At 40.9% G+C, this 27199-nt stretch overlaps 2 protein-coding genes across 9 annotated transcripts in view; both read right to left on the bottom strand.

Moving 5' to 3' along the window:
• Window positions 1–22113, bottom strand: PPIF (peptidylprolyl isomerase F). Of its 2 annotated transcripts, XM_032695354.1 has the most exons (7): window positions 22108–22113; window positions 12579–12584; window positions 5941–5964; window positions 4988–5076; window positions 2902–2998; window positions 2083–2158; window positions 1–1693 (listed from the first exon to the last, which is right to left on the bottom strand). In XM_032695354.1, exons 4-7 carry the CDS (start codon window positions 4994–4996, stop codon window positions 1558–1560), a joined length of 318 nt encoding a protein of 105 aa, XP_032551245.1. In that variant the 5' UTR covers window positions 4997–5076; window positions 5941–5964; window positions 12579–12584; window positions 22108–22113; the 3' UTR covers window positions 1–1557. The 2 variants fall into 2 exon arrangements, with proteins under 2 accessions (XP_032551245.1, XP_032551244.1); XM_032695353.1 differs by lacking the exons at window positions 12579–12584; window positions 22108–22113 and adding an exon at window positions 7967–8240 and having other exon boundaries at window positions 5941–5971.
• Window positions 17646–27199, bottom strand: part of ZMIZ1 (zinc finger MIZ-type containing 1) — a 348375-nt gene continuing 338821 nt past the window's right edge. For 6 of the 7 annotated variants that reach the window (XM_032695347.1, XM_032695346.1, XM_032695348.1 and 3 more), the window contains 2 exons: window positions 25896–26144; window positions 17646–22258 (listed from right to left, as the gene is read on the bottom strand). In XM_032695347.1, the coding sequence (XP_032551238.1) occupies window positions 22151–22258; window positions 25896–26144 (357 nt within the window). In that variant the 3' untranslated portion in view covers window positions 17646–22150. The remainder of the gene's footprint in view (window positions 22259–25895; window positions 26145–27199) is intronic. The other variant, XM_032695349.1, reaches the window with a different exon arrangement.

The following is a 27199-nucleotide window of genomic DNA, read 5'->3' as shown; positions in this document are numbered from 1 at the left end:
TTTTTGTGGCAGAACTGTATTTGATTAATTTTCATATACAAATTAAGAGAACAACCAAAACATTACTGTATCCAAGTGAAATAAGCCAAACCAGCACAAATTAATTTTTAAAAAATACTACAAAGAAAGATGAAGCAGGTAGAGTGAAAAAGCTTTTCAATTCCATTTTTTGCAAAATTACATTCTGATACCTTGCACACACATGAATGCAGCCCTCAGTGGAAAAAAAATCCAGTACAAAATAGTTTCAAACCCACATATTATCATATTGCAATGAAAATAAATTCACACTTGAAGAAAGCCATCACATTTTATTTTTCTCTTAAGTAACGATATTATTGCACAAAACAATCATTTGATTATTCTCACAATCATTAATATCTTAGAGCCTTAGTGATTCTAAAGGTTATGTTGTGAGGTTCCAACATTTGTTGCTGCTCCAGCACACCACATAAAACATACATACTAGTTTATACAAACGAAATGTGTTTAGCTGATCAACTGAATTCTTTCCTTCTCATGCATCAACCCCAACAAGAATGATTTTGCTGCACTGATTAGGCCTTGTGATTCTCTTGTGATCAATTTTGACTTCTGACAATGATACATGAGAAGAAATTATAATTCAAGTAATACCCAAGGTGGGCTGACTTCGTAGGATCAACACAACAAAAGAACAATCAAACCTATTTCTCACTCAAGCAAGCTCACAAGTGCAAAAGTAGGCCATACATTGAGAACTGAGCTGTATTCTTCACAGAACCAGATCCCAAAACAGAACTGCACTTCAAGTTCACTGTTGCATAATAAAAATGTCCTGAGATCCTTTGGCTCGACTGAGGTCTCATTGGCAGGTAGAGCTCCAGGAGCAGCCTAACTCAACCTGAAGCAACTTACTTAACCCAGAAGTCAAATTGCTCCACTGAAGCAGGTAAGGTAGAGTTCAGTTTGAAAAAATGGTCTGGGACTATTAGGAAAGAAAAACATTAAACCAGAACTAATTAAAAAAACCCCATAATCGCTCATTAAATCTACTGGATAGACTTAAACTGAGACACAGAAAGAAATTATCTAACAGTCTTTTTGCAGACAGCCTTGAGAGCATGTTAGTAGTATTGTTTCAAAATGATAAGATGAACAACAGAATAAGCATTTATTAGCACCAAAGGCAACATGGCATTTCTCAATTTATATCTAACTCCCAACTACAGAACACTTAGCTGTCAGCTCCACCACCAATTCTAAGACCTGAAACATCCAAATACTAAGAAGAGTATCAACATTGCAATCTAAGACACTTTGGGTGATCATACCACTTCTTGCAAAACACAGTGGAACTCTACCAAATCAGTGTGACTACCACAGTAGTGCAGTTAAAACATGCTTCACTTATTGTTTTATGCTTTTAATCAGTATTATTCAAAACAAGTATAAAAGTTGGACCAAGTTAAATAGAAAACATGGTTCCACAGGTGCTACTTATGAGATCAGAAATGTTTGGGTGTTTTTATGATTCATTTTTCACAGCATCGACGTCATGAAGGGTAGGGCAAAACGTTAGGACAGCTGGCCACAGTCAGTAATGACAATCTTTTTGGAGGGCTTTCCACTCTTGGAACCAAAACTCTCAATTTTTTTCACGACATCCATTCCTTCCTTTACGTGCCCAAAAACAACGTGTTTTCCATCTAGCCTGCAAAACAAATACACAAGGGCAGTTTTACTTAAAACAGCACAAAGACTGACTAAACCAAGCTTTGTGAAGAGGTGTTAGCAGTTCTTCACAGCTCTCACCCGCTGATTGACTCTATGGCAAAGGTACAACTGCTCTACAAGTGACAGGACATACTTTTAGCTCTGGACTTCAGAAGCACTTTGAGGGATAGTGGCCTTCTGACTCTCATAGCCCTTCCTCCTTCAACTAGCACAAAATAATTTATTTCCATTGGAGTCAAGTAATTTGGAAATAAAACCAAACCAAACAAGAAAAACCCATCAATCCACAAACAAACAAAAAAACCCCCAAACTCTCCAGATTCAGGCATCACTTCAGGAGGCTAATCTGCAGGGCTGAGAACCTACCAGTCAGTTTTTGCAGTGCAAATGAAGAACTGGGATCCATTTGTATTGGGTCCTGCATTGGCCATTGAAAGAACACCTAAGACAACAGAAGCAGATTATTAGATTGGTGTAACAAGTTTGCACCAGAGAAGACAAACTGCCACTGCACCTTTAGACTAAGGCTGGACAGACAGAAGATGTGGTGATCTCACATTGCCTCCAAATGATTTCTAATGCCAACTTCTTGCCTTTCACTATTCTATTCCCTCCTGCCCAGTCTCCCTTTATTCCACAGCAAGAGTGTTAGCAATGTAATTGGTTGTACGTGTCCTGAACATGACTAACACCAGATAAGCTCTACTGTGCTTCAACAGCAGCAGTAGTCTCCTGGGATGAGGAAGTAACAATGCCAAAAAGAGAGACCACAGAATTAGATCAGATGTTTCTCTGTATGGTCTTTCCTTTACTTTTCTGGCTTTAATTTGAGCTTAAAAGGACGTGCCCGTGTTACCTAGTAAATAAGAAATCCCAGATGTCTTTGTTTTACTCCTGCATCTAAGTAAAAAGTGAAGTCTATGACTTACAAAAGAAGAAAATAAAAGCAGTAATTTCACCTTTGCAAAATTTGTAAGCCCAGTATGGGCTGACATCTATTTGTACAACAGTCTACACAAATAAGAACATGGCAGGAACAACACACTGTTAAACCTCCTTGATGCTTCTTCAATTACCAAGTGCCTCACAAACCTAAAAAACCTTATTTTTTAAAGCACGTCTTCATAAACAATGCTTCATTATAGGTTATAGTCATCAGAAAGCAGAAAGAACATGTTTATTTACCAGGTCCTACGTGTTTCAGTATGAAATTTTCATCTGGAAATCTACTGCCATAAATGGATTTTCCACCGGTTCCATTATGATTTGTGAAGTCACCACCCTGAAACAGAAATGGTCATTAACTCTACAAGCACACATGGATTATTTTACATTGAAAGTGATGCTACTGAAAATATACACGCTCTAATTTAGAAGTCACAACAACAGCAAATTTCCTTCCAGTTAAGAGTATGGCCACTCAATTTAAAACCATTTAACTAGCTGAAGATAGAATCAGGCAAAAAGTAGGGGGGAAAAGCCTCTCTCCCAAATGTGATGCAACAAACAACAGTAATTTTAAGAAACACCTCAAAGGCCTGAAAACCAAATCACCCAAGGTTCACTACCATAAGCAAGATCACAGAACTCTTTTGTTCTCCTTCCTTTCTTCCAACATGTATGAATACTGATCAGGATCTCCATTATTACTGTTTGCTATTTCTAGGTTTTGTTGTTTAAGTGTCACACCTAGACTATTTTAAACTTCTCCCAGCTACAGGCTGCTTGCCAGAATAGATGACAGATACCTGTCTTAGGTTAGACACAAAAAACCAGTTCAAACAAAAAACCCAGCAACAGTGACTCGCAGAGGTAGCTCCTAAACTGGTTCCAGCAACCTGCCATCTCCTCTCCCAGGAGTGACACCACCCATGTCGTCAGAGAACTCATACCCAGCAGGTATTGCACGTGACATTCATCGTCCCATCCTCATCTTGAGTAATCTATTACAGGTCGTGCTACAGCCACTCCTACGCAGTCCCAGAACTATGTTCTGCATGGCACGTGGAGACATCCAAACTGCCGGGTTCCGGATATGATGGCCTTCAATTAGGCCATACCAATTGCCTGAATCATATTAACACTCCGTCTCAACAAGTGGAAAGGTCTCTACTGCCTTCTCTCACTTGAAAATTGTTGAAACCTATGACAGCATTTCCACTTCAGCAATGACCTCTGAGTAATTCCTAAACATCCATGCATCATCTCACCACACCAAGGAATCAACCATCTAGTATCCTCATTCCGGGTCCATTTGTGGGGACAAAGCAAAGAGAACACTTACACAGAACTTCACAAATTAGTGGCAGAACTCAAAGTAGGATTTCTACTTTTTTTTTTTCATATTTATGTATTTCTGATCTCAGAAAGACTTCTAAACTCTGTCCCCCTTTGTCAGTATCACAAAACCTTAATTTGCATTTAAAAAGCAAGAAAATAGGTCCTTTACAGCACAGCTGTCCCCCTTCTCTTCTGAGAAATAGGTCATACAATCAGGGCCTCTTGTTTCAACAGATATATTTTTTGTTTTAAAAAATAATTAAGGATGGGAGACCATCACAGTCATCAATTAATAGATAAAGCATGCTTACTACGACCTTCATGCTGGATATTTTTACAAAGCTATTCAACAATGTAATGTTGAAATGTAGCTTTTTCTAAGGGAAGAGAGGACCACCAGGAATCACACATTCCAGTGCACTACAGCAGCTGAATCCTGCTCATCTGCCAAGCACAGTACATAAAAAGGCTTTAAGAAAGGTTTGTTGTTATTTTTGTTGGTGCTGTTCAAGAAAAAATTGTCAATGCACATGGAATCTTATCCAGAATTGCAAAAGATTCATCCTTTAAACCGAAGCAAATTCCATCTCAAATGGGTCATCCCAAAAAATCGACCCCAGCTGACCTCCCCTCCATATTAGAGAGACATTAAAAAAAAAAACCAAACATTTAAAACACATTCTCTATTGTGAAAAGATTATTCTACTTGGAATAACGAATGGACACATTGTTTTCTTAGCTCCCTTAGAACACTAAGTTGATTGTCATTCTACCCAGAATTTTTTTTTTACAGTCTACACATAATTTACATTTATTTGTACAAAACAACAGCCACTGCAAAAATATCAGAAATGGAAGTCACACTGTCACTTCTTTATTGTGTAGTTAGCAAAAGCTAGAGCAGAGCCATTTCAAATGTTACTACAAGTCTGTTTCTAAAATATACAAATAACATACAAATAAATTTAATAGCAAAAGGAAAAAAAATTACCTGGCACATAAATGAAGGAATCACTCTGTGAAAAGTGGATCCTTTATACCCAAAACCTTTTTCACCAGTACAAAGTGCTCTAAAGTTTTCTGTGAAAACAAAGCATAAAGTATTATATTCTGCATCATATATGGCAATACAATTAAACACACCTAGACTAACTATGTCTCAAGTTTATATGCTTCAAAAATTTTACTGTATCTTTAAAGTATTATTGATTTATTAGTTATTATGATACTTTAAAAAAATCTCTGTTATAAAGCTAAGAAAACAAAGCTTATTTAGCTTCAGAACAGAGTACAAACACAATCCTTTTCCATCCCATCTCCCTTTTATTTTACTGTTATATCTTAACTCCAATACCCTGACCTCCCCCACCTTTGCCTGGAGTCAAAGGTTTCATTTTCCGACTTTTATGCCTCTGTTCTCTATAGCAATTGTGAGGATGACACCTTTTTTTCAAGGACATTCATCTACTACAAACTGAAAGAAATATATCAAGTTTTTTTCAGAACGACTAAATCAGCAGCTGAGGAAGGAAACGTGATAAACCGTGAAAACTTTGTGACATAAATGCACTAATTAGCTAGTGACCAGGAAAACAAAACCCCATATGCTCTTTGGAAATGCTAAAAGAGACCACTCCCCCTTTGATTTACCCTTCCCCACTTGCTCTGGGGTTTGATTTTAAAGCAAACTAGTGTGTTTTTTACCATATATATTCACCACTGATAACCCGATATATGAACTGTATTACCTCAGTGCAAATCACAAAATGAAACTATTTCCAAGAATAACGAATTCCAACTCCCCACTAGCACTTCCTGTCATATTTCTTGATTAAAAAATGAAGATGGAAATAGTTCTGAAGGATAAAAGAACATTCTTGTTCCTGCAAATCACAATCTAAAAATTAAATAGTTAAGTATGAAATTTTGGAGATGCTGCCTTACCTGCTGTCTTTGGAACCACATCGGCTTTCAGCTGTTAAAGAAAAATAAACCAACAAATTCATAAGTCAGCTTTATCATACGCACATAGAAAAACTTCTACATGGGAGCCTGGTACAACTAACCCTCTTCCCAAAGTGACGAGCTATCTGAAATCACAAGCCACCAAAATTACATGAATACCTTAAAACTTCCCAAGCATTTGGCTAGTAATGCTAAATATATCCCCTCAATGCAACTTTCAGCCAGTTAATGAAGAACACTTTGAGCAGTGCCTAATGATTTCATTGGTCAACATGGTATTTTAGCAAAAACTAAAGACAAATCTTTATGATGGACCCCAAAGATCAAAGCCAGTTTGGATACAGCTGGAGATACCAAAGTCTGCCCAGCACAGTCAGCTGCTGAAATTTGCAAAAGAGGCAGAGCAGAAACTGTATATGAAAATCTACTCATGAACTTACACAGACATTGTAACCTACAAAAACTTCTGATTTGAATTAATAATGATCTTTTTACTAATCCTAAAAAGGGATATAAAAGTGGCCATACCAGTCAGGCCAAAGTTTTACCCAGCTGCACATTCTGACAGTAGCCAGCAGCAGATACAACTGTGAAATAATGCATAGAAACAGTATGGCTGTGGCAAGAATTTAATGTTCCTTCCCTAGGAAACCCTCCTCAGATTGCTATAATTTGCAACTGAATCTAACCACAACTTAGCCAAAGATTCAAGGCAATGCTGCAACGCATTCAGATTTTCTGTCAACTGGGCACAGTAAAAATATTTAACATGGAAATTAAATGCTGCTGCAAGAAATACAGAAACACATGTTATTTTTTATAATACCATCCAGATATTTACTATATCTCACTGATGAATAAGGTACTTGCACAACAACATTTTTACCTGTGACTCCCTGAAACAATACCTCCTGAGAGCACACGAGCTGGGAGAGTCCAATTAATTTACATGCTGCAACTTTGAATGAATAAAAATAAACTGGGCTCTAGTCTCAAATGAACCCCTTTTAGAGAGAACTCTTATGACTAATTTAAAAAAAAAAAAAAAATCTCTATGAATAGACCCAAAGAAGGTGCTGGAGGTAAAAGGCCACACTGAATTCCCTCAGCAGGGGAGCACTGGGAAGAGCTTAATTTCCTCTACAGTGCATGGTTCTGGAGAGCAGCCCTCACTCCTTCCCATACTCAGTGCATTTACCTGAGGCAGGTACCCGGCCCTAAGGACACAGGGTGCACCACATGGCGCTTATTATAATGCTTTTAAGAGCAGAGTGTACTGCGGTGTTCCCGTTCAGGCCTTCTTCACACGTACAGAGTACAAAGTACTTCTTTACAGAGTACTTCAGAGACTGGATTTTTACGGATGGAACCAGCTGCGACCTGGCTGTTGAGCCTGCTGCTCATCCCAACAGCGCCGCGCCAACCTCTCCCTCCACGTGGAGCGGGAAGCCCAAGGAGGCAGCGCCTCAGCAAACTGACAACCAAAAAAATCAAACAACGAGCACCATGGAGAAAGAGGACGAGGCTGGAGGCGCGATGGAAGGGCTCCAGGAGCCGGCTGCCCCAAAAGCAGCCAAAGGCGGGGACCTCCAGTGCCCGCTGGGACCCCGCTCGCTCCTCTCGAGCCAGCGGTACAGGACAGCAGCAGGCTTATCCTTCTCCACTATTTCAGCTCAGACTCAATGGTTTAAAATCTTCTTCCTCCGATGCTCCCCACCACACCAGCCCCGGTCCGAGCTCTGCCCCTCCCGCCTGGAGGGACCGTCCCGCCTCCCTCTCTCCCCGGGAGCGGAGCCCCGAGGGCGGCCGGGCAGCAGCTCCGCCGGGCAGCAGCTCCCACGAGCGGGCGAGTCCCGCCATCCCCGGGTCCCTGTCCCGCCCCCCCCGCGGCCCCGGCCCTGCCCGCCCTGACCTTGCGGCTCCGCGGCCGCCATGCCCGGGGCCCGGCCGCCCTCTGCTCGGCGGGCAGCGGTGCCCCGGGCGAGCTGCAGCCCCGCGCCCCTACCTCCAGCACCACGCGTCCCAGCGGCTGGTTGTCGGCGCCCACGTCCAGGTACACCACCGGGTTCGGCGGCCCGGCGCCGGCCCCGCTGCAGCCGCGGGCGCCGGCCGCCCACATGCAGGCGAGCCCCGGCGGCGGCAGCAGGTCCCCGGGCGGGCGAAGCAGGCGGCGGGCGGCGCTCAGCGCCAGCATCCCGCGGGCAGGCGACAGACACTGACACAGGGACAGACGGACACCGACACACGGACACCCGGCCCTGCCCCGCGGCCTTTATGGGCTCCGCCGCGGCGCCGCAGCGCCCGCTGGCGGCCGCGCAGGGCGAGAGGGGCAGGGGCGCTGCGGGACAGCGGAGCGGGCTCGGCCGAGCGGGCTCGGTTTGTCTGCTTGTGTTTCTTCTTTTTTTGTTTATTTGGGTTTTGTTTGCTTGGTTTGGTTTGGGTGGTTTTGTGGTTGTGGTTGTTGTTGTTTTGCACGTTTCCTCACAGCCCCTCGCCCCAGGGATTAACAGGGACGGCGAAGTTTATCTAAAGTTCCGTAATTTCACACGCAGCGCCTTTGGGCTTGTCCGCGGAGCACCTTGGCGGGGAAGGCCGTGCGGCCGTCATGGGTTTGGGATAACCGGGAGTCACGGGCTGCCCGTGCCGCGTTACTCACCGGCAGCATCCCGGAGCTGCGGCACCGACACGCGTCGGGACATGCGGGCGCTCCTGAGTCACCTCGGCACCGCAGACCCCCGGGGTGCCACGGCATCGGTCCATAGCCCAGCCTTGGCTTTGGTGGGAAACTTGCCCGAGGGATTACAAAAGAGAGTAACAGCAGTCCATCTTACTATAGTTTCACTATAGTTTATAGTGAAATATTGTTATAGTTTTTATATGAAAATAACAACACCTATCATTTAAACTTTTCCTAACTGAGTAACTGAGATGAAAATACTTAGTACACATTTCAGTCACGTTCAGATATTACTTCCAAACCTTCTCCAGTTCCCATCCTGATTTCATATATAAGTACTTCCAAAAGTTTTTCGAATTTGTACTGTCACAGAATGTCTTTTATAAAAAAAAAAAAAAAAGAAAATCAAGGGTTATTCTAATAGTTATTTTCACATTCCTTGTATTAATATACATTCCTTGTATTAATATACATTCCTTGTATTAATATACATTCCTTGTAATAATATACATTATTCTAATGAAGGTTGGAGTAATGCAGCCATGCAATACAATATGACAGATTCATACAAAGACAGCCCCTATGTGAGGAACAGTAAACTTTCAATCTCACCTAAATTCTTTGTGTCAAGCAGCTAAAAGTACCTTCATCAGTGACATTCACTGAAATGATAGAAAGCTATCCGTCAAGGCACTACCCTGACTACAAAGACCAGGGCAGAACTACAACATGCAATTACAAACAAGTGAGAAATCCTAGATGAACACCGTTTTTCAGGCACACACTCCAGAGAGACCCACAGATCACACCCCTGAACTGCCGATGCTGTAGGGATGACCATAGCAGGTATCGTGCTTTGTAACTACAGAACCATATTAAGTTACGTCAAAAGGTTCATCTTGTCCTGAATGCTCAAAGGAATGAATGACTAAGGAAGAGTGAAAACAGGGGAGGGGTGTATTATAGGCCAGTATGTTTTCGATCTCCTACTGCTTTCATTCCAGAGGACTTCCCAAGCTGGATGTGACTTTGGTACGTAGTAACCTTTTTTTTCTCTCCTGTGTACTTATCCACTCATTGGACCTATCTTAACTGTTAGCATCAGTAGTTCCTTGGCAATGAACTGGAAGCTGCCCTTCCACAGGCCTGCTGACCAGAGCATCAAGAATTTGTTTGTTTTGAATACTGCTCCTGTTACCTTCATCTACCTGTACCCTACTTGTGTTGGAGGAGGCAAGTTGATTGGTGTCTATCTGTGTCATAGAGACCTACAGCTCTTCTCCTCTCAGTCATTTCAAGACTGGAAAGTCACAGCCAACTCAGTTATTATTTAAAAGAAACCTCTTCCATGTCTTTGGGATCATCTTTATTGGCCTTCTCCAAGCTGTTCCACTTTTATGGATTTTTTTGCTACCAAGTATCCAAGATAAGGATGAACAATTACTTACTTTGTACATATAGTGCCATGCTGGTATTTTCTATACCTTTACTAATAATCTAAAGGTGATTTTTTTTTCAATAGTAGCTAAATCACTATGAATTTTCTACTTATTTTGTCATATACTCTCAGCTTCAAGTCCTTTTTTGGACTTTCTCTACTGACCATAAAAAAACCTCACCCTCTTTTTTAATGTTTTCATTGCAGTAGCCACTAGAAGCCCAAATCAAAGTTAGGTGTTCTGTGCATACTTGTAACAACAGACAGTTCTGGCCCTGAAGGATTTATTATTTAATAAACAAGACAAAAGATGAGCAAAAGAAAATACCATCTTGTTTCACACTAGGGAAACACAGGCAGAACAGCTTTGAACTGTTTTGTAAGAGTTCACAGATGTCTTTGGTAGAACAAACAATGCAGTTTTCCTCACTTGCAGACTTGATGAGAAGGTAAAACAACTCTCTTTCACAGTGGTGATTTTTTTATTTGAGAATATGGACTGAATTATTATCTTTAGGCTTTGGCAATAAAGCTACTAAATCACTTGTTATGGCCTACTCCTGCAGAGTCAGATGAATTAAAACTCATGCAGACAGTTTGACTAGGAACTTGTGAGTTACAGAGGTCACTTTCCAAGGAGGACAGAAAAAGGTCTCCAAAACTGTCAAAGACCACTATATCACTGCTGAGTGAGGCTTAGAGTTAGCTCAGTAAACAGATTATTTTAGGGAACCTTAGAACATAGCCATTTGAAGATATGTTCATTGTTGAAATTCTGCAACATGTGGCTAGGAGATAAGTACATTTGGCTGGAAAACGAGCACACCCTGCACTAGATTAGATAGGCAACAGAGTGTGGTTGCACAGACAAAAGCCAAGATAAGGTGCTTCAGCAGAGCTGTCAGGGAGATGGGTACCTGCCCTACAGATTTCATCATACTCTCTCCCCTCATCTCAGAAAATGATATAGAAGTTACAGATGGATAAACAAGGAGGACCCTTTTGAAATTAGTTTCTAAATAGATATTTTTAGAAACACACCTGTGAAAGGACCCTTCTTGCGTTATAGCAGAGAAATTTCTGCCCAGGAAAAAGAACCTTAAATGATGCAATTACAGAACTTCATACTGATAGATTATTTACAACTTAAAAGTCTTTGTAAACAAGACTATTGAGTAACTGAGTAAATATTACCACCATTGTGCCAACATGGACAGGAAACAACAACAGTGGTTAAGTGGCTCTTCTAAAGAAACAGAAAGAATAAATGCTTGAAAGATGACCTAAATTTGAGAATTTTGATTTCAAGGGTCTTGAAACGGTGCTACCCCAGCAGACAGACACTACACTGGTAAAAAGGTGATATGTCTTCCTGACTCTGACTGTGTGCCTACTTGTTTATGACACAGGAATGTAGGTTAAAATCTTCAATTGCTGCTGTTGGATTTATCTTGGCAGCTGCGGCAAGATCACATTTTGCAACCTACCAACTGCAAGAGTGGAATTCCATGGAACTCACCTTTGTCTGTGGTGCACTTTGATATGCTCTTCATGGGGCTGTATGATTGGACCATGCAAATAAAAAGTCAAATATAGGCTGCAGCAACCTATTTCACAGGAAAGTGCATTTCACAGGAACATCACTTGATACTGTGATACAGGGAATTCCCATGGTATCGATTTTAACATTCATTATAAGAACCCTTGCACATCTGGGACATGGTTATCTCAAGGACTCTGCTAATCTGGACTGTTAGCTGAGGGAGAGGTCAGACAGGTACTCAGCTTGATTTTAAGTGAGGAGAGCAGAAATTTGCAGTGGGCATTCCCACCTCTCACCTGCAGAGCCTGGTTGTGCTGCACTTCAAAAGACTCAGCCTAATTTTTTCTTCAAGGTTTGACTAAGCTAGAAGATGAGTTAAGACATGGAAAGTATCTCTGTGATCTGTATCTATGATATGCATTTATTTATGAATGGGGACTAGAGTGGTGGAGATGGTGAAAGACCTTTCCATTTTACTAAGTGATTGCAGTGTGGAATTAAACTGTACAAGAGCTCAGAGGGCACAGAGTAGCCACACAGGTACACTTACAGATATAAAGAAAAAACGCTAACAAATATTTCCCCTGATCAAGGTTTCCTCTTAGGAACTTGTAGTAACTCAGCTCACTACGTGAACCTTCTCACCAGCACACATTGTACATAAAGGAGGAGTTTCCCCTCATGACTTCATACTAATTACCTGCAAATAGTCATACAAGAAAAACCTCAATCCACTCAGGCTCTTTACAGCTGTGATTAGCATTTTCGTTTCAGAAGTTCTGAGTGACATCGCTTGCCTGGAATTCATTACTCCATCTCCCTGCATAATGCATGGAAGCTCACTGCTAATATGTCAGATTACACAGTGCCTTTACACAGCACCCAGGGTACCTTGCAGCTGCCTGCAGCTTCCCAGAAGTTCATCCATACACAACTACAGCTACTTGCAGATAGATCACAACAGCCTGGCGAAGCATGTAGGACATTTAAAATGCAGCTCTTACTCCCAGTGGCCTCACAAAGCTCCAGGATGTGGATAGGTGGTTTGCCTGTGGGTGGGCGGGGAGATACTCTGCATACTTATGAAACAGTATTAAGATACAGCAAAAGTTATGGGAACTCTTCTACCTTCTAAACCACAGAAATGTCAGTTGTAACAGAACTTGAAATTTACAGGGATCAGTTCAGTTTATTTACCACTTCTGGTCTGAGGAACAAGTAATAAGGTAACAAGTATCAGAAATACTTTTAGAATTGATTAGTCATGCTACTTCATCTTGTATGAGTAAGATGAGCTTGGAGCTTGGGATGATCTTACTGAAAACGGAATTACACAGGAACTACTCATTAAAGGAGACTCTCAGGAGCTCCTTCCCGGGGAGTGGAAGACAGCACTGCATTGCCTTCCTGTCCATCCCAAGAGGCTGTTGCAACACCCACTTGCATGGAAACCTACATGTGTTCTCTCACCACTACCAGCTCCTGCCGTGCCTCATCTTTTCTCTCGCTGTGTGACTCCATTGACCAGGTCTTGTTTCTGTGATGCAACAAATATATAACTGATCAAAGCAAAACCAGAGGTGCACCAGCCACTTCCTGTCATCCCTGAATGCAAACAGGGGAAAGAAAGGGAAGAGCATCATGCATTTAGCCTTTTAAGACTGACAGGGTGGTAATAAGATATTCTAGGCTGAGATGTAAAAAATTAATTTTACAAGTTAATTTTACTTGCAACTCAAGTGGGAAATGGTTGCAATGTTCACAAGAGGCCCAGGGCCATGTGGGACCTGTGGTCCCACGCAGCAGATCACCAGCAGCACTCCAGATTTCCAACTGTGTATTTTTCATTCTCCATCCCCACTACAGTACTTGATTCTTTAAAATTATTTTCTCATGTGTCTTTTGTTCAATTTTGGTCCCTTTTTCTAATCTTTTCCCCTACCCAATACTTGTCAGCTTTCTACACACTTATTTTCCTTACACTGTCATGTCTTTATGACCTTTCTGCTCTGTACTGTTTCTCAAGAGCTCTATTTTAATCAGCTGCCTGGTAAAGCCTTGGGTTTTCCTTGAGTTTGTCTTGTGTGCAAACCTGAACAATGACTCCTTGAGGTAAACAGCTGCCTCTGTACCTTGTACAAGATGAATCATCCTGTCTGCTCTAAACTAATTCTAAGAATAATCATAGACATGTTTTTTAATTGTAAAACTTAACAACAGGAGCTGAAAGCTAAAATTGGTCAGATAGCATAAGTTTGAACAAGAATCACCTAGAAATTAAAAGCTTCACAGATGTAACGAGACTAAAAAAATTCCACCAGTTATTTTGTAATGAACAGCTCTGCTGGAACCAACCTCACGATACAGAATCTCTCAGATTCCTCTCTGCTTTTTTTGTTGCAGTTTCTCTACAGAAAGGATCTCTTACCTTCAGCATATAACAGCACAACTACATTAGCTAGCATGGAACATTATGACACACTTATATGACATAATTGCACATGACCAACATCTGAATACACAATGTCCCTCCAACTGAGCTCACAAGTTTTCAGATGCAAATTAACGTGTCTCACATTTACAATCAAACATAATTTTTGGATAACGAAGCATTTCGTCAAATATTTCAAAGTGCAGGGTAAGAAATTCTCTTAGTATTCAGAAGCGTCAGGAGTCTAGTTTTCCTTTACTTTTAATTCTGACTCAGTCACTCCAACACATTTTGGCATCAGTTTGGTAGTGGCCACAGGGAAGTCATGCTTCTTTCCATAGGGGGACCATCATTCATAACTTAGAAAGAGAAACTGTTAGGATTTCCTGTGAAGCGACATATTCTGAATAACTTTCTGAACCAGGTATTATCACCAGTCACTGGAAACTCATCAGATGGGTAAATGGGCAAGTTCAAAATTCACTGATTTTGCATATCTTAAGAATGTACATTCTGAGAAACACAGAAATAAGGAAGTGAGCACTGATTATAAATTTGAAACGTAAAAAAGTTGAATAAATGTAAATATGCGTTAAAAACACAGTAAGACTTCAACTCCAGAATTTCATTAAATAAATGTGGGGAATTTCAATAGTTTTTGCAAACCAAATGAAGAAAACAGAAAGGATATAATCCTAACAACAGTTTGTATGTTTTTAAAAATATTTGGCTTTCTCTGGTGTTTAACTAGTTAAAATTTATTAAAATTAGCAACCTGTCCCTGTTTTTAAAATAATGTGTTGATATGAGAACAAGGTGACAAAATAAATGTGCCAGAATAGTCTAACAAAATCCAAAACAACTGACATCATAAAACAGCTGTGGACTAACTGGAAAGATTCAATTAAAAATGAAACTGGTCAAAACTCTGACCTAGGGGAAAACCATAACTGATAATCCCATATCTACCTCTTAGGATGTTTAATAAAGCCAAAAGGGTGTATAGAAACCAGTGTACTTAGAAGTGTTAAATAATGTTTCTGGAGAAGCTGACTTTACTGTAACTGGATCTGTGAAAAAATACAGTGAGTTCAGTATTTGGAAAGGTACTGGACAAACCAAGCAGACATATTCAATAAACAGGGGAAAGAGCTTGATCTCGTCTAGTCCGCAAAAGAGAAGGATTTTAACAGAAGGCTCGACTTCAATAGCAGAAAACCAATTATTATAATCTAGGCAAGGAGTTTCTAGAAATGCAAATGAACTACGCAGCAAACCAACCAGTCAGTCCACCTGTGCCCTGCCATGTGCCTGTAGGAGTCATGACCTAATTGCTGTCTGCTTGCTTTATAAATGGAATTGCATAACTGATTAGGTTCCTTGTGGACTACTTTTATATTCCCCTGGAAAATTCTGTAGACTGATGGAGCCAAGGCATCTCAGCAGAAGCTTTCAGTGATCTGTCTGATACAAGAAAAATCCCGTGTTCTTTTTAGAGAGAACAAGTCTGAATAGTGTGTTGAGACAATGACAGACATTAGTAGTAATATCCTACATAGAGTCAGTAGGATTTCAGAAAGTGGAAAACTGTAATAAAGTGACATACTGGTAATAATTCAAAATGTAAGAAAGAAAGGTTCATAACTGGAAATTCACAATACAGGAAGACTTGTACAGACTTGGAATTTAAGCAGATAAAAGAGAAGTGGGTTCTGGTTAAATATACATAGAAACATAAGACTAGGCACCCAAACGTAAAAATACATTTCTTAAAAGCAAACAGAGAAGGATAACAAGTGAAAGAATTCTATATAGCATCAGGTAAGAGTCGTACAGCTGTTTTATATGCTGTCTAGATTACTTCTTTAAAGGAAAGCAAGTGGCTCTATGCACTGGACTCCCATCCCCACTGTCCAAGTGGAAAAGAAACAGGGGGTCCCTCTTCCATGTTTCTAACTGGTTTCAGTCTCTTACTCCTGTAAAAAGCACAACGAAGTGTATGGCAACAGAATACAATGGGCACAAACAACACAATTCAGAGATCCATACTGATGAGGAAGAGAAAAAATGTAGGGAAATAGGATTGTTCTGAAGTTGTTCAACAATTGATTAGCACATGGAAAACCACAGAAGTCAGACAGATACTTGTGTAGGTGGCTGTCTGGAAGCACGTGCAGAGTTCACGACACACAGAGCACACTGCCAGGATGTGGGACAGGAGATGGCAGGAATAACTGGATACACACACTGTACCTGTCCTGAGGTTCTCAGGTGACATCTGGGAGAAACTCCACTTTCAGAATTGTTGTAGCCTCCTCAGACTTCAAAGTAAGCTTGAAAAATGTACAGTGCTTAGGACATCACTCGAGCTCTTTGTACTTTCCTCCATCTGTACAGTGCCAAAGTGAGTTTGCACTATGTCTCGCTGACACTTCTGGGGAGCGTCCAGGAAAACAGAATACCAAACCCAAAATATTTATTAATTATTGTCTGGAATGGAGAAATATTTTTTCTGTTTCACTACTGAGTACACTATTTTATTATGTTATCCGAAAAGTCCATTGTAATGGGTAGTGCCAGCAAGGAAGGCACAAATTGAGAGTCAGAAACAAATGATTTTTCCCAATTTTGAGAAAATAAATCCCTAGTCCAGATTTTTATATATATATGTATATATACACACACATATATATTTATATATGTGTGTGTATTTCAATCAACAACAGGTGTGGAATAATTGCTATACATGCTTGCATAGATACTCATATTCTAAAAAGGTTAGGTTGTTCCTAGGTATTTGAATGCATTTCAAAGCTGGGTTCAGAAAATGCCATACAAAAATACTGAGATGCTTAGTAAACCTCCTTAAAGCAAGTTCTCAGATGCAAAGAGACTGGTGTCCACTGGGACAGGACCTGTGCATGCCATGGCTGTTGTTGATATGACCCTGTGTGTATTCCTCCTGTCAAGATTTAGTCTGCTTACAGCTGAACAGGTAGATAAATTAAGCAGACTTTGTAACTCAAAAGCTGCATTTAGAAACCAAACGCTTCAACATTAAGATGGAGATGCATTGAGAAAAAAATTGTCTCATTTTAGTCATCTTCCAAGGTCACTCATTTCACTTTAATGACAGGTTCCAACCGAAAGAAAAATATCAAATTTGTGAGAATTTAAAACAAAGGTGCTGCATGTTTAACCCCTCCACACATGCCAACACCAAAGAGAAGCCCTCCTTTCCTCTTATTCATATCACATAAAGATTTCATTTCAAAGTAATTATTACTTGTTTAGGAGACAGGCAGTGCCCTGCATGCTGAACAGCAAGTCACCAATACCTTGCTCAGCAGGGACTTTCTGCTGCACGATCCCATGCTTATCAGTAAATTTGCATTCATAATCTTTTGTGTTATTCTCTGTCTCTTCTAGGGTGGTTCACACCTTACCTTTTCTGCAGCAAGTCCAGCTCGCTGAAAAAGGTACATCCTGCAGAACTGACTTCACACATTAACACAAACCAGGGAGGGCAAAGGGGAAGTTTGCGGTTTCAAAAAGAAACTGAAAATTTACAAAGCAGCTGCCAATTAGCCAGACCTTAATTTTGCAAATTTATTTAGGAAAAAAAATTTAACATGAGCAAATGAGAATACTTCAGTGTTACAACAGAGTATATAAATGTCTAGCAATAGTCAAATAATTTGATCTTTAAATACAAAATAACCACATGAACACCTAATATACAGGTTTCATCTGAATACATATTTATTAGATAAATATTAGGTTGTCACATCATCTAACTACATACAGTTTTGCAAGACTAAAAATCACAATTATTTTTTCTGACCAGTTTAAAGTATGAAATGATTGCATTGTACTGTACATACAATGTACAAACAAAGACAATGGCCATTTTTGCGTGTTACCTCAGATTGTACTTTTTTTTTTTTTTAATTCTCCCTCTGATCGTGATATCAAAAATTGTACAAAGTATGAATTTGGTTACAATTTTTTTTAATCCCCGTATTTTTCTTCATTATTTCTGTAGCACCCTAAAAATACACAGGTGATAGACTAGTACACGTAAGCTAAATATTACATGTAGATAAAACAAAACAAAACAAAGGATCAGAGTATATTACAGAAGTGAAAGTGAAACAAATGCTGAGACTCCACAAACGCTAACAAACAGGATTCATTTTCCACATAAGATGGAGCTTCAAGCTTTTTATTTTCCTGCGAAATAAAAACAATGCACATTCCAAGGAAAATGAATGCATTTCTGTTAACATGTCTCTATTTGTCATTTACATATGTACAGCTGTCCCTTGAGTCTCCGCTGCAGACACTGGCGTGTATCTGTCAGTCCTATTAGTAATGTCTTGGCAGCAGAACTGTAGATCTCTGTGGGTTCTTTCCCAGATGAACTTCCATAGGGAAACGATTAAAAAGTAAACAAACAAAAAAAGAAGAATAAAAATACTACTGGAATCTCATATAATAATTAAGCTTTAAAAGAAATGACTGTGATTACCCTATTTGCTAGGTTTTTTTCTCTAAACTTTAACATGGCAGTGAACAGATAAAAAAATAACTAAATTTTCATTTAGAAGCTTTTTCATACTGACTATACAGTACCTGATTTTAGCTGACAGACAAGTTTTAAAACTGTCTCAAATGTCCAACATTTGGGTGATGGGTAAAAATTGTATTTTCTCTCTTAAGTTCTGCTTAGAAACCAAACGTTTCTGTAAGTTAAAAATGTCAACTGTCCGCTTTAATTATCTATTACTGTACAAAGCAGATGCCAACGCTGCTCCAAACATATTGCTAATATCTATGGGGGGTTTTTTTCCCTTTACGCTTTCCAACAGGTACTTTTAAATGATACATTTTAAATACTACCAGTTAGCAAAAGATCAATCCTTAACATACCTGGTTTAAAATACTAATGTTGTGTTTAAGAGAAAATTCATTTCAGGTGACTAACTTAGCTGCTCAGGAATCAGTGGAGAATGGAACATTAAACAGAATCAATTAAAAAAATCTGAGCAACCAGTTCCAACTAACAGTGAGAAATCTTTATTCCCAAACCTATGGCTTAAGAAACTTACCCCCCAAACAAAAAACCCCAAACTCTAAGGGCACAAAGTCAGTTTATCATCAGCCACCCCTGCAAATGACCTCAATACCTATATAAAAAATGCAGGAAAAAACAGGGGGAAACTACTACAGTAAAATGGCTACAAAACACATCTGTATCCGCAACTGAAGAACGATCTTTCCTAGGAATTGTGTGATAGCAGGACCACACCACGACCATATTACCATGTATTACACCAAGGTATCTTTAATATTCTGCAGAGATCCTCTACAGGTTGTCAAGCCTACATAAGAAAAAAGACACTTCTAAGCAGAATAAAATATACTATACTGTTTCCCTCCCCCACCCACCAACATCCCAAAGTGTTACTGTGCCCCAGTTTCAGAGACCAAAGAACCAGTACAGTGACATAAATATGGTACCTTACAGATGTGCTGCTTGCCTTAGTGCATCTTTACCTGGTCAGACAGCTGGTCCACGGCGTTTTGCTCACTTGGGCAAACAAACAAAACCTCTGCCATTACCAGCTCACGATCACCCACAGCCAATGAACACCGGTCAGTTAGATGGGCTTTCTTTTTCCCAAGGCAATCACTTATTATTATGTTTCCACGACAGAGCTGGGCCCTGACTATCCAGGTACTGCCTGATTTATCAATTTGTTCACACATAAATGGATATGAAATTTGGGCTAACTTATAAAAAGAAAACGGGGGGGGGGGCAAAAAAAACCAAACAAAAACCCAACTCCCTTATTCTGTTAAAGAACCCTCAATTTTCTGTTTTAAAAAAGGACCCATATTTTTTCTTCAGACAAGGTATTTAAAAACACCAGCAAAAGTATAACCAGATCATGAAAATGTTGAATATTATCAAAGACGATACTAAAATATTCACAAAGATATTTACAATAGCAATTCTTAAAATAATTGATTTTGCATAATGAACAGCGCTTTTCTTAAAAAAACTTGAAAGAGGAAAAATATAAGTGTGGGACCATCTCTACATAATACGTTTGACAGATTCAATACTCCTACTGGAAAATAAAAGAACTAAACCGCCATTTCCTTTAATATCTACAGCAAGGTGCTGCTGACTAGCATATATATATCACGACGCATGTACAGCAGTAGTGGGAAACGTTAACAAAAAGAGCAAAATAAAACAAAAACCACAAAGAATTTACAAATGTGACTTTGGTGAGGAAAGCAAATCCAGAGTCGTAAGCACAGAGCATGCCATTTACAGCGTTGCAAACTAAACACAGAGGGCTAGGAAGCTATCTAGTCAAACTGACAGGAACAAACAAAATTTTGCCTGGCACTTCAGTTTAAAACGTGGCGAGCAAACGAAAGGTGTTTGATTGGATTTGGGAAGAGGAAAAGGAGCAGGGTCAAATTTGCTTTAGTAACAAAAAGAAACAAAACCAATAACTGTACAGTGGGTAAAAGCTGAAATGTTGCACCACGAGGGCAAAGTTGGCACACATGCACTTCTTACACAGCTACTGTACATCATTTATAAGAGAGAGAAAGAGAGAGAGAGACAAAGAGCACAGAAATGGGCACAGAAGCAATATGAAGCTCATGCAGGAGCAGCAACCACACGAGAAGCACAGATCACAGGGGCAAGACAGTGATTGTGGCAGCAGGGTCTCTTGAGGGCAGTAGCAACCTACTGAACAGTTACTTATTCTCCCCACTCCCGGTCCTTCAGGAGAAAGAGCTCATTCCAGCAGCCAAAGTTTAAAAAAAGAAACTGAAGGAGGAGAAAAGGAAAAGGCTGAAGTATCTGTAACAGTCACAAAAACAGAACACAAAGCAAAACAAAAATAAAGCTGCAAAATGTCTGTCCAATGTCAATGCCCCTTCTCAAGCTGATTATTAAAAATAATTATGCAGATAGGTGATATTACTCTCCCTCCATCCTGCAATGATTTCCTCGCTGCCTTCAACCCAGCTTGTCTTACTATGCATTGTGCAGTACAGACAGTGACACAAACTCTCGGGGCACTGAAGGCTGTAGGTAATAATCAGGAACAGTTTGGTTTGCATCCCCCCTCCCTCTCTTTTCCATTACAGATGGCATACATGGCAAAAAGATCTGTTACAGCAATCTCTACAGCTGGATGTTAATGCAGCCAGAAACGGTACTGATTTGAAACCAAAACCACAAAAAAATCCCTACACATTGCAAACTCTTTTTTTTTAATTTTTCCTGGGTGTTTCCAATATGTGTGCTTGGCCAGAGGAATCCTCTGCAAAGAGGTTGTTAAGATCCCTGCGCTTGCAGAAATACCGACACCCACAGCTGCAGCCTGGAGATTCTCAGGACTCTGCTACTGAAGTTGCATTAACTAAACTGCTGGGTCCCTCTAACAGGCCTGTATGTCTTCCCTATCTTTGCCACTTGACTGTAGGATTTGTGCTTTTTTGAGCTTTACATGTGTTTTTTTTTTCTTTTTGTGTGTGGCCAGGACAATCACTCCAACGCAAACCTGTGGCTGGAGGGGGGCAGAGGAGAGGTGGGGTAGAAGGAGATACAGTTTCAAAAAAATGGAAGAACAAAGCATTGTAAGGACACTCTGAGACTGGTCAATTAAAGACAGTTCCATTTTGTTGCCTTTTCTTCCCTTGCCAAGATTCGGTTTTGCCAAGATACTTCACACTATGTTTATCACATAACTCTCTCTCTCAAGGATGAACACCAAATGGGGTTTCCAATAGCTGCACAACTGTCTATGCTTCTTTGTCACATGTAGCATGGCAGACTCGGAGATTACTGCATTTATTTAATTTTTGTATTATTTTCTCCCGTCACTTTCGCAGTCTTTGAAGCTAACAAAAGCAGTTCTGAGATGAAGAAAGCAGGGAGTGCACCATTGGATCAAGTTGTGAGTTTTTTTTTTTCTTCTCTTGTGGAAAAGGAGTGCTAAGATTCCTTGCTGTGCAGCCACACACGTGTGAACAAGTGAAAGGGATGGGAGAATACATATGGTTTCAGTTGTTCTCAAAGAGAGACAGAAGGTCATCATTGCTATTGCTTGGCAAATCAGGAGGATCCAGGTACGAAAGCAGCTCATCTGGATTTGTGAGTTCTGGAAGCAGCTATAAAATACAAAGATAAAAGGAAAATTACAGATAACAGAAATAAAACTGAGAACAAAAAAGGGATTAAGCACCACACATTCCTGGAAACTGGTTTTCATAACAATATATCATAAAAAATAAATCAGAAGGCAGAGTCACAAACCTAACACCCTAAGATGATGCAGTATCCACTTGTTTGTGAAAGTCTGTATGACTCGGTTTTCATCTGTGCATTACATTATCAGCTCAATTAGGGTTTCTCAATCAACCTCCCCATCACAAAGTTCATCATTAAACAAAGTATATTTCCTGGCTAACAATGCTGACAAAAACTTCTGGATAGATGCTCACTATGTATGTTTTATATAAAACAGTATTGAAACAGGTAGTCTAAGTAATATATATTTGAACTTTAAGGTAGATCAGCAAAGACTGGTCTTTACAAAGACTTGCACAAGTCAGAGTGATGACCACCCAAAGCCTGCATCTCTACAGAAGGAGGCAGCCCTGTCCTTTCCTCACCTCAGCCACCCTGCAACTCCTCAGTGGACTGACGTAAGCTCTGGGGCAGAGCTGCAGAAAGGAACTCACCCAGGGTTAAAACTAGTCCAGGAAAAAAACCCCAACCAACCAACAAACCAAGGAGAGTGGTAAAAAAACAGCTGAGGAGGAGTATGGGGAGAGGAATGGCAAGGCAGCTGGGTGAGTCCTTTTCCTTTATGGCAGGGAGTTTACAGTGGTTGAAGTGCTTACCTGACTACAGCATTACATGCAATTCCAGACATTTTAAAGGGTCATAAGCATAACACTCCATCCAAGAGAAGATGTACTAATGTACACAATGCTTTAAAGGATCAAAAGGTATAGTTGTGGGGCTTCAATTTTTATTTTTATTAACACTGTATTTCAAGTAGAAAATTTTGTTTCTCCAACCATCACGCAGATTCTTTTTGATCTGACAGATGACAAGCACATCGTAACTCCTGGTTGTGCATCAATGTTTTCTGCTTTATAATGCATCTCGCGATTTCCTAGTCAGAAGTAAAAGTGTCATATATAAAAAACGGCAGGGAAGAGTTTGCAATAAACCTCCTTTATATGCTGTTTCATGTTGAAGGCAAAAGAATATGGACTGCTTTAACAAACTTAGTAATAAGTACGAAAAATTAATTTTAAATTGTTCTATGTTTTCAAATACTATAAAAGCAAAAGCTTGACTTCTTCACATTTAGCATATAAATATTGTATTTATATGCTTCTATTACTCTTGTGCATACTCTTGTGCAAATGCAACTTCATCTTCTAACATTATATGGATGAACGTATTTTTCAATTAGCTAAACATGAAATGTAGAAAAAAGTTTACTGCTTTTTAAGCATTTTGAAAAAAATGCAATGTCAAATTTACATAATAGAGTTTCCCAGAAGGAATGTGTTTCTTAAAACACTGCCTCTTTCTATTCATGGTAAAAATGCTACTGTCATTGTACTAGACTAAAGATGTAAGGCTTTCAAATGTACTTCGCCTCCTATCATAATTTTTTATGAATACCTAGTAGAGAAGTCCAAAAGAAAACTGCAGCCTCACCAAGTGTGGAGAAAGTAAAAAATTATAAAATTTGTCCTACAATTTTACAACTCAATTCTTAAAAATTTAATGTCTCTGAGACTCATTCCTGTATACAGGGGGGTTTTTTTAAATATTTTTTTTTGTTAAGAAAGGTGACGATATGCTCAGAATCTTTGAAGATGAAGTCTTTTAAGTTTTGAGGGTGACCTCAGCTTTCCTCAGTCAGAGGGCCAGGTGGCACAGCCTGCCTCCTGCCCAGCTGGTGTAAGAAACAGAGACCTCAGGAAGGACTTGCTGGGTGCTGAGGGTGCTGTGCTGCAGCAGGGATGAGAGACAGAGAGGCACCAGAGGCTGTGAGGGGGCAGTGGGGGCAGAAGCTACAGGAATCTGTTAGACTTAGGGGCAGAATTTGGAGAGGTGTACCCAGTGCTCCTGAAGTGCAAATTCAAGAGGTCTAACCGGTGATTTGAGTCTTAAGGCTGCTGTCTGAAGTACAAGTGCAGACCTCCTCTATCTGTATCTACAGGAGGTAGATAGGTTAAATCTTATTGAATTCCTACAAAATTAACACGACTGTGTCAGTAGGGAGTGGACCAAGTTGCCCATAGTACAGTCCCCTGTTTGCTTTGCTGCAATGGGACTTTATTCAGCCTGGTTCCAAACACAGCTGCTGGAAGTTAAACCATTCAAATAATCCATCTGATCATGACTGAGCTCACAGGAATTTCCAGTAACTATATTCCCCACACTGTACAGCACTTGCCTCCCTTAAGAAATCAGCAATCCTCCATCAGTGATAACCACAGTACTGTCATAACTGTACAGGTTTTTGTGCTTTGCTTTTCAGCAAGGAATGGGTGCCTGACCCATAACAGCATACTTTATGTTTCTTAAATATTTGAAGGAAAGAAAGACAAGTTTTATTTCACCTATTAGTATTGCTCATACGGGGTCCTTAAGGGTTCAGGACTCTTAACTACCACATGAATTATTGTTCCCAAAAGATGTGCACGTGACCATTTTGTGTGAAACAGCAGAAGTTACTTTACTGATCACTGTTCCTGTAGCATCCTGGAGCTTCTATCTGTCACCTAACTCCTTCCCTCCTCTCTGTGAGGCTACTCGCCAGCCCAGTGCTCCTATGTGACTCAGAAGATGTAAGCATACAGCAACAGCAAATACAGATACAAATCAGAGCACAGAAGCAAACATTTCTCTAAGAAAATTCACTGTGCAGCAGCAGACTTCAGAACAGACAGAAGATACACAAACAGGAATGCATGACTCAAACAAAAATCCAATCCTAGATGCTAAGGAATTTATATTCTGGAAGGAAGATGGTTAACCAGAGAGATACCTCAGATAATTAATTTCTAACTCCACTGAACAGATGTTAACAGACGGAAAACTACCTTTGGCCTTAAAACTAGACTTATCTTTATTTAGTTGTGAGCTGCCTCCCATAGCAACTGAGGAGGCAGAAGACGCCCTTATTTACTTTCTTGTGGCCTATTGGGAGGAAGAACTTGTGCTGCTGAGCCACCTGCAGGGGCAGGCATGGATGGCACAGACTGTTTTTGGCTGCAGAGAGCAGGGACAGTACCACAGGGTGGGCCAACAGAGATCCCCCTCCCACTTGCCAGGGCACGCCGCAGGGCTTGGCACACAGCTCGCCTGGCACAGCAACGCCACAGTAAGAGCCACACACAGCTGTGTCCTTCCTCTTAGTCAGGCACCGTGACGGCTTCGGGGTCTAGATGAGCACAGCCCAACCAGTGACGAGGGGGAAAGGACGACGAGGCTCACAGCCCAGTACCTGAGCTGCTGCCTGAAGAGATGCCTGCCTTGGTGCTAGGAAGAGGCTCGTGGCTCGCGCACCACGCAGCTGCTCCAACCAGAACCGTTCTCCCAGCAAGCCAGGAGCGCCCTGTCACCTTGGCTGCAGCACCTGTGCCCATGTACCAAAGCATGAGAGGATGGCATGTGCTGTGGAAGCGGCTCCCCATCCCCGCGCCCACCCCGCCCTCCCGCCGCGATGCGAAGCACACGCTATGGCAGGCAGATGAGAGTATGACACAGACTTACATCCAGCGAGGGCTCCGGCATGTCAGGTGCTCCCTGTCCACCAGCCTGACCCTCTAAGGCTGAGGAGGGATTAAAGGTCAGGTCACTGTGTGGATGGTTGCTAGAAGCGGCCGGGGGTGGCTGCCGGGACTGCTGGGTAGGAGGCCCGCTGTGATGTAATGGCTGCCCTGACTGGCTGCTGGGGTGAGGGACGTGCAAACCTTGCTGCATGGAAGTATGGGACTGATCAGTGCTGCCGGGATGAGGGATCTGCGGAGGAGGAAAAAAGCAGGAAAAGAAAGTGAGGCCACAAGGTACAGTGCTCGCGTGCCTGACTCTGTAACTGCATGTTATAAAAAGAAATGAATTAAAAAACAACACACACAACAAAAAAACCCCAACAAAACCGACAAACCAAAAAAACCCAAAAAGAAATGAAAAAGCGCAATCGGAAAAGAAAACTCCATATCCCAATGCTGGAGGAAGTGTTTCAGCTTTTATGAGGTTGGCTGCAAGGGGGAAAAAACACACTGGATTTGTGCTGTTGGTTTGCTTCCTTGTAATGTGGAAAACTGTGCTTGAAGATGCAAAACAATGAACCCCAAAGAGGAGGGAAGGAGGCTTATGGGTGCTGCTCCGCATTACAAAGGTAGATGCTTTTGCCCTAAAATATTCTGTGAATGAATGGAGAATTTGTTGAATAATGATCCCTAAGCCAGGAAACTCATTAACCAAGAAAATGCATAATCTCTGCTCAGCTCCCTTATTCTGTAGCTTCCTGACACCGCAGCCTATTCCTGTTTCAGCTCATTACAAACATCTTGCAAACACCAGCCCTTCCCCACTCCTCCTCTCCTTTTCTTTTCAGAATGCAACACCCCTTTTAAGGGCTGAAGGTTTTCCTCACTGATATTCATGGGTTCTGATGGCTGACAAAACCCAGTCAGCTCAGGTAGCGCACTCCCCACCATCAGCCAAGCTGCTGTAGGTGGCTGCACACCTGCTGACTGCCAAGTACACTGCCTTGCCTTACACCGATCTAATGATCACACTGCTCTTCTGTATTCATGCCGTGGATGAGTCCTCCAGCAAAAGCTTAGCATTCTTTTTTGTTTCCTGTGGGGAATAAACTACCAAACCACATGCATCTTCCAAACCCCATTATTGAAGAATGGGGGGCAAAGTCTTTCTCACATGACAGAGAAGCAATAAAAATGCACAAGCCCAATTTTTCCTTCTGCTGCATGTCATGTTTAATGCTAGTGGATCCTCTGGGGCTTGACCTTGGCGCCATGAGAAAGAAGTGTCTGAACACTTCGGAATCA

This window comes from Chiroxiphia lanceolata, chromosome 8 (assembly GCF_009829145.1).
Source record: "Chiroxiphia lanceolata isolate bChiLan1 chromosome 8, bChiLan1.pri, whole genome shotgun sequence".
NCBI lineage: Eukaryota > Metazoa > Chordata > Aves > Passeriformes > Pipridae > Chiroxiphia > Chiroxiphia lanceolata.
This window is presented reverse-complemented; position numbering and strand designations above follow the sequence as displayed.

Bases quoted from the DNA above. Each gene is read 5' to 3' on its own strand.
- PPIF (XM_032695353.1), bottom strand. From the start codon at position 8,155: ATGCTGGCGCTGAGCGCCGCCCGCCGCCTGCTTCGCCCGCCCGGGGAC. The intron at 5,077-5,940 runs GTAAGGCAGCAT...TTGTTTTCACAG, and splicing joins TGTGGTTCCAAAGACAGCAG to AAAACTTTAGAGCACTTTGT. The intron at 2,159-2,901 runs GTAAATAAACAT...CTGTTGTCTTAG, and splicing joins ACTGAAACACGTAGGACCTG to GTGTTCTTTCAATGGCCAAT.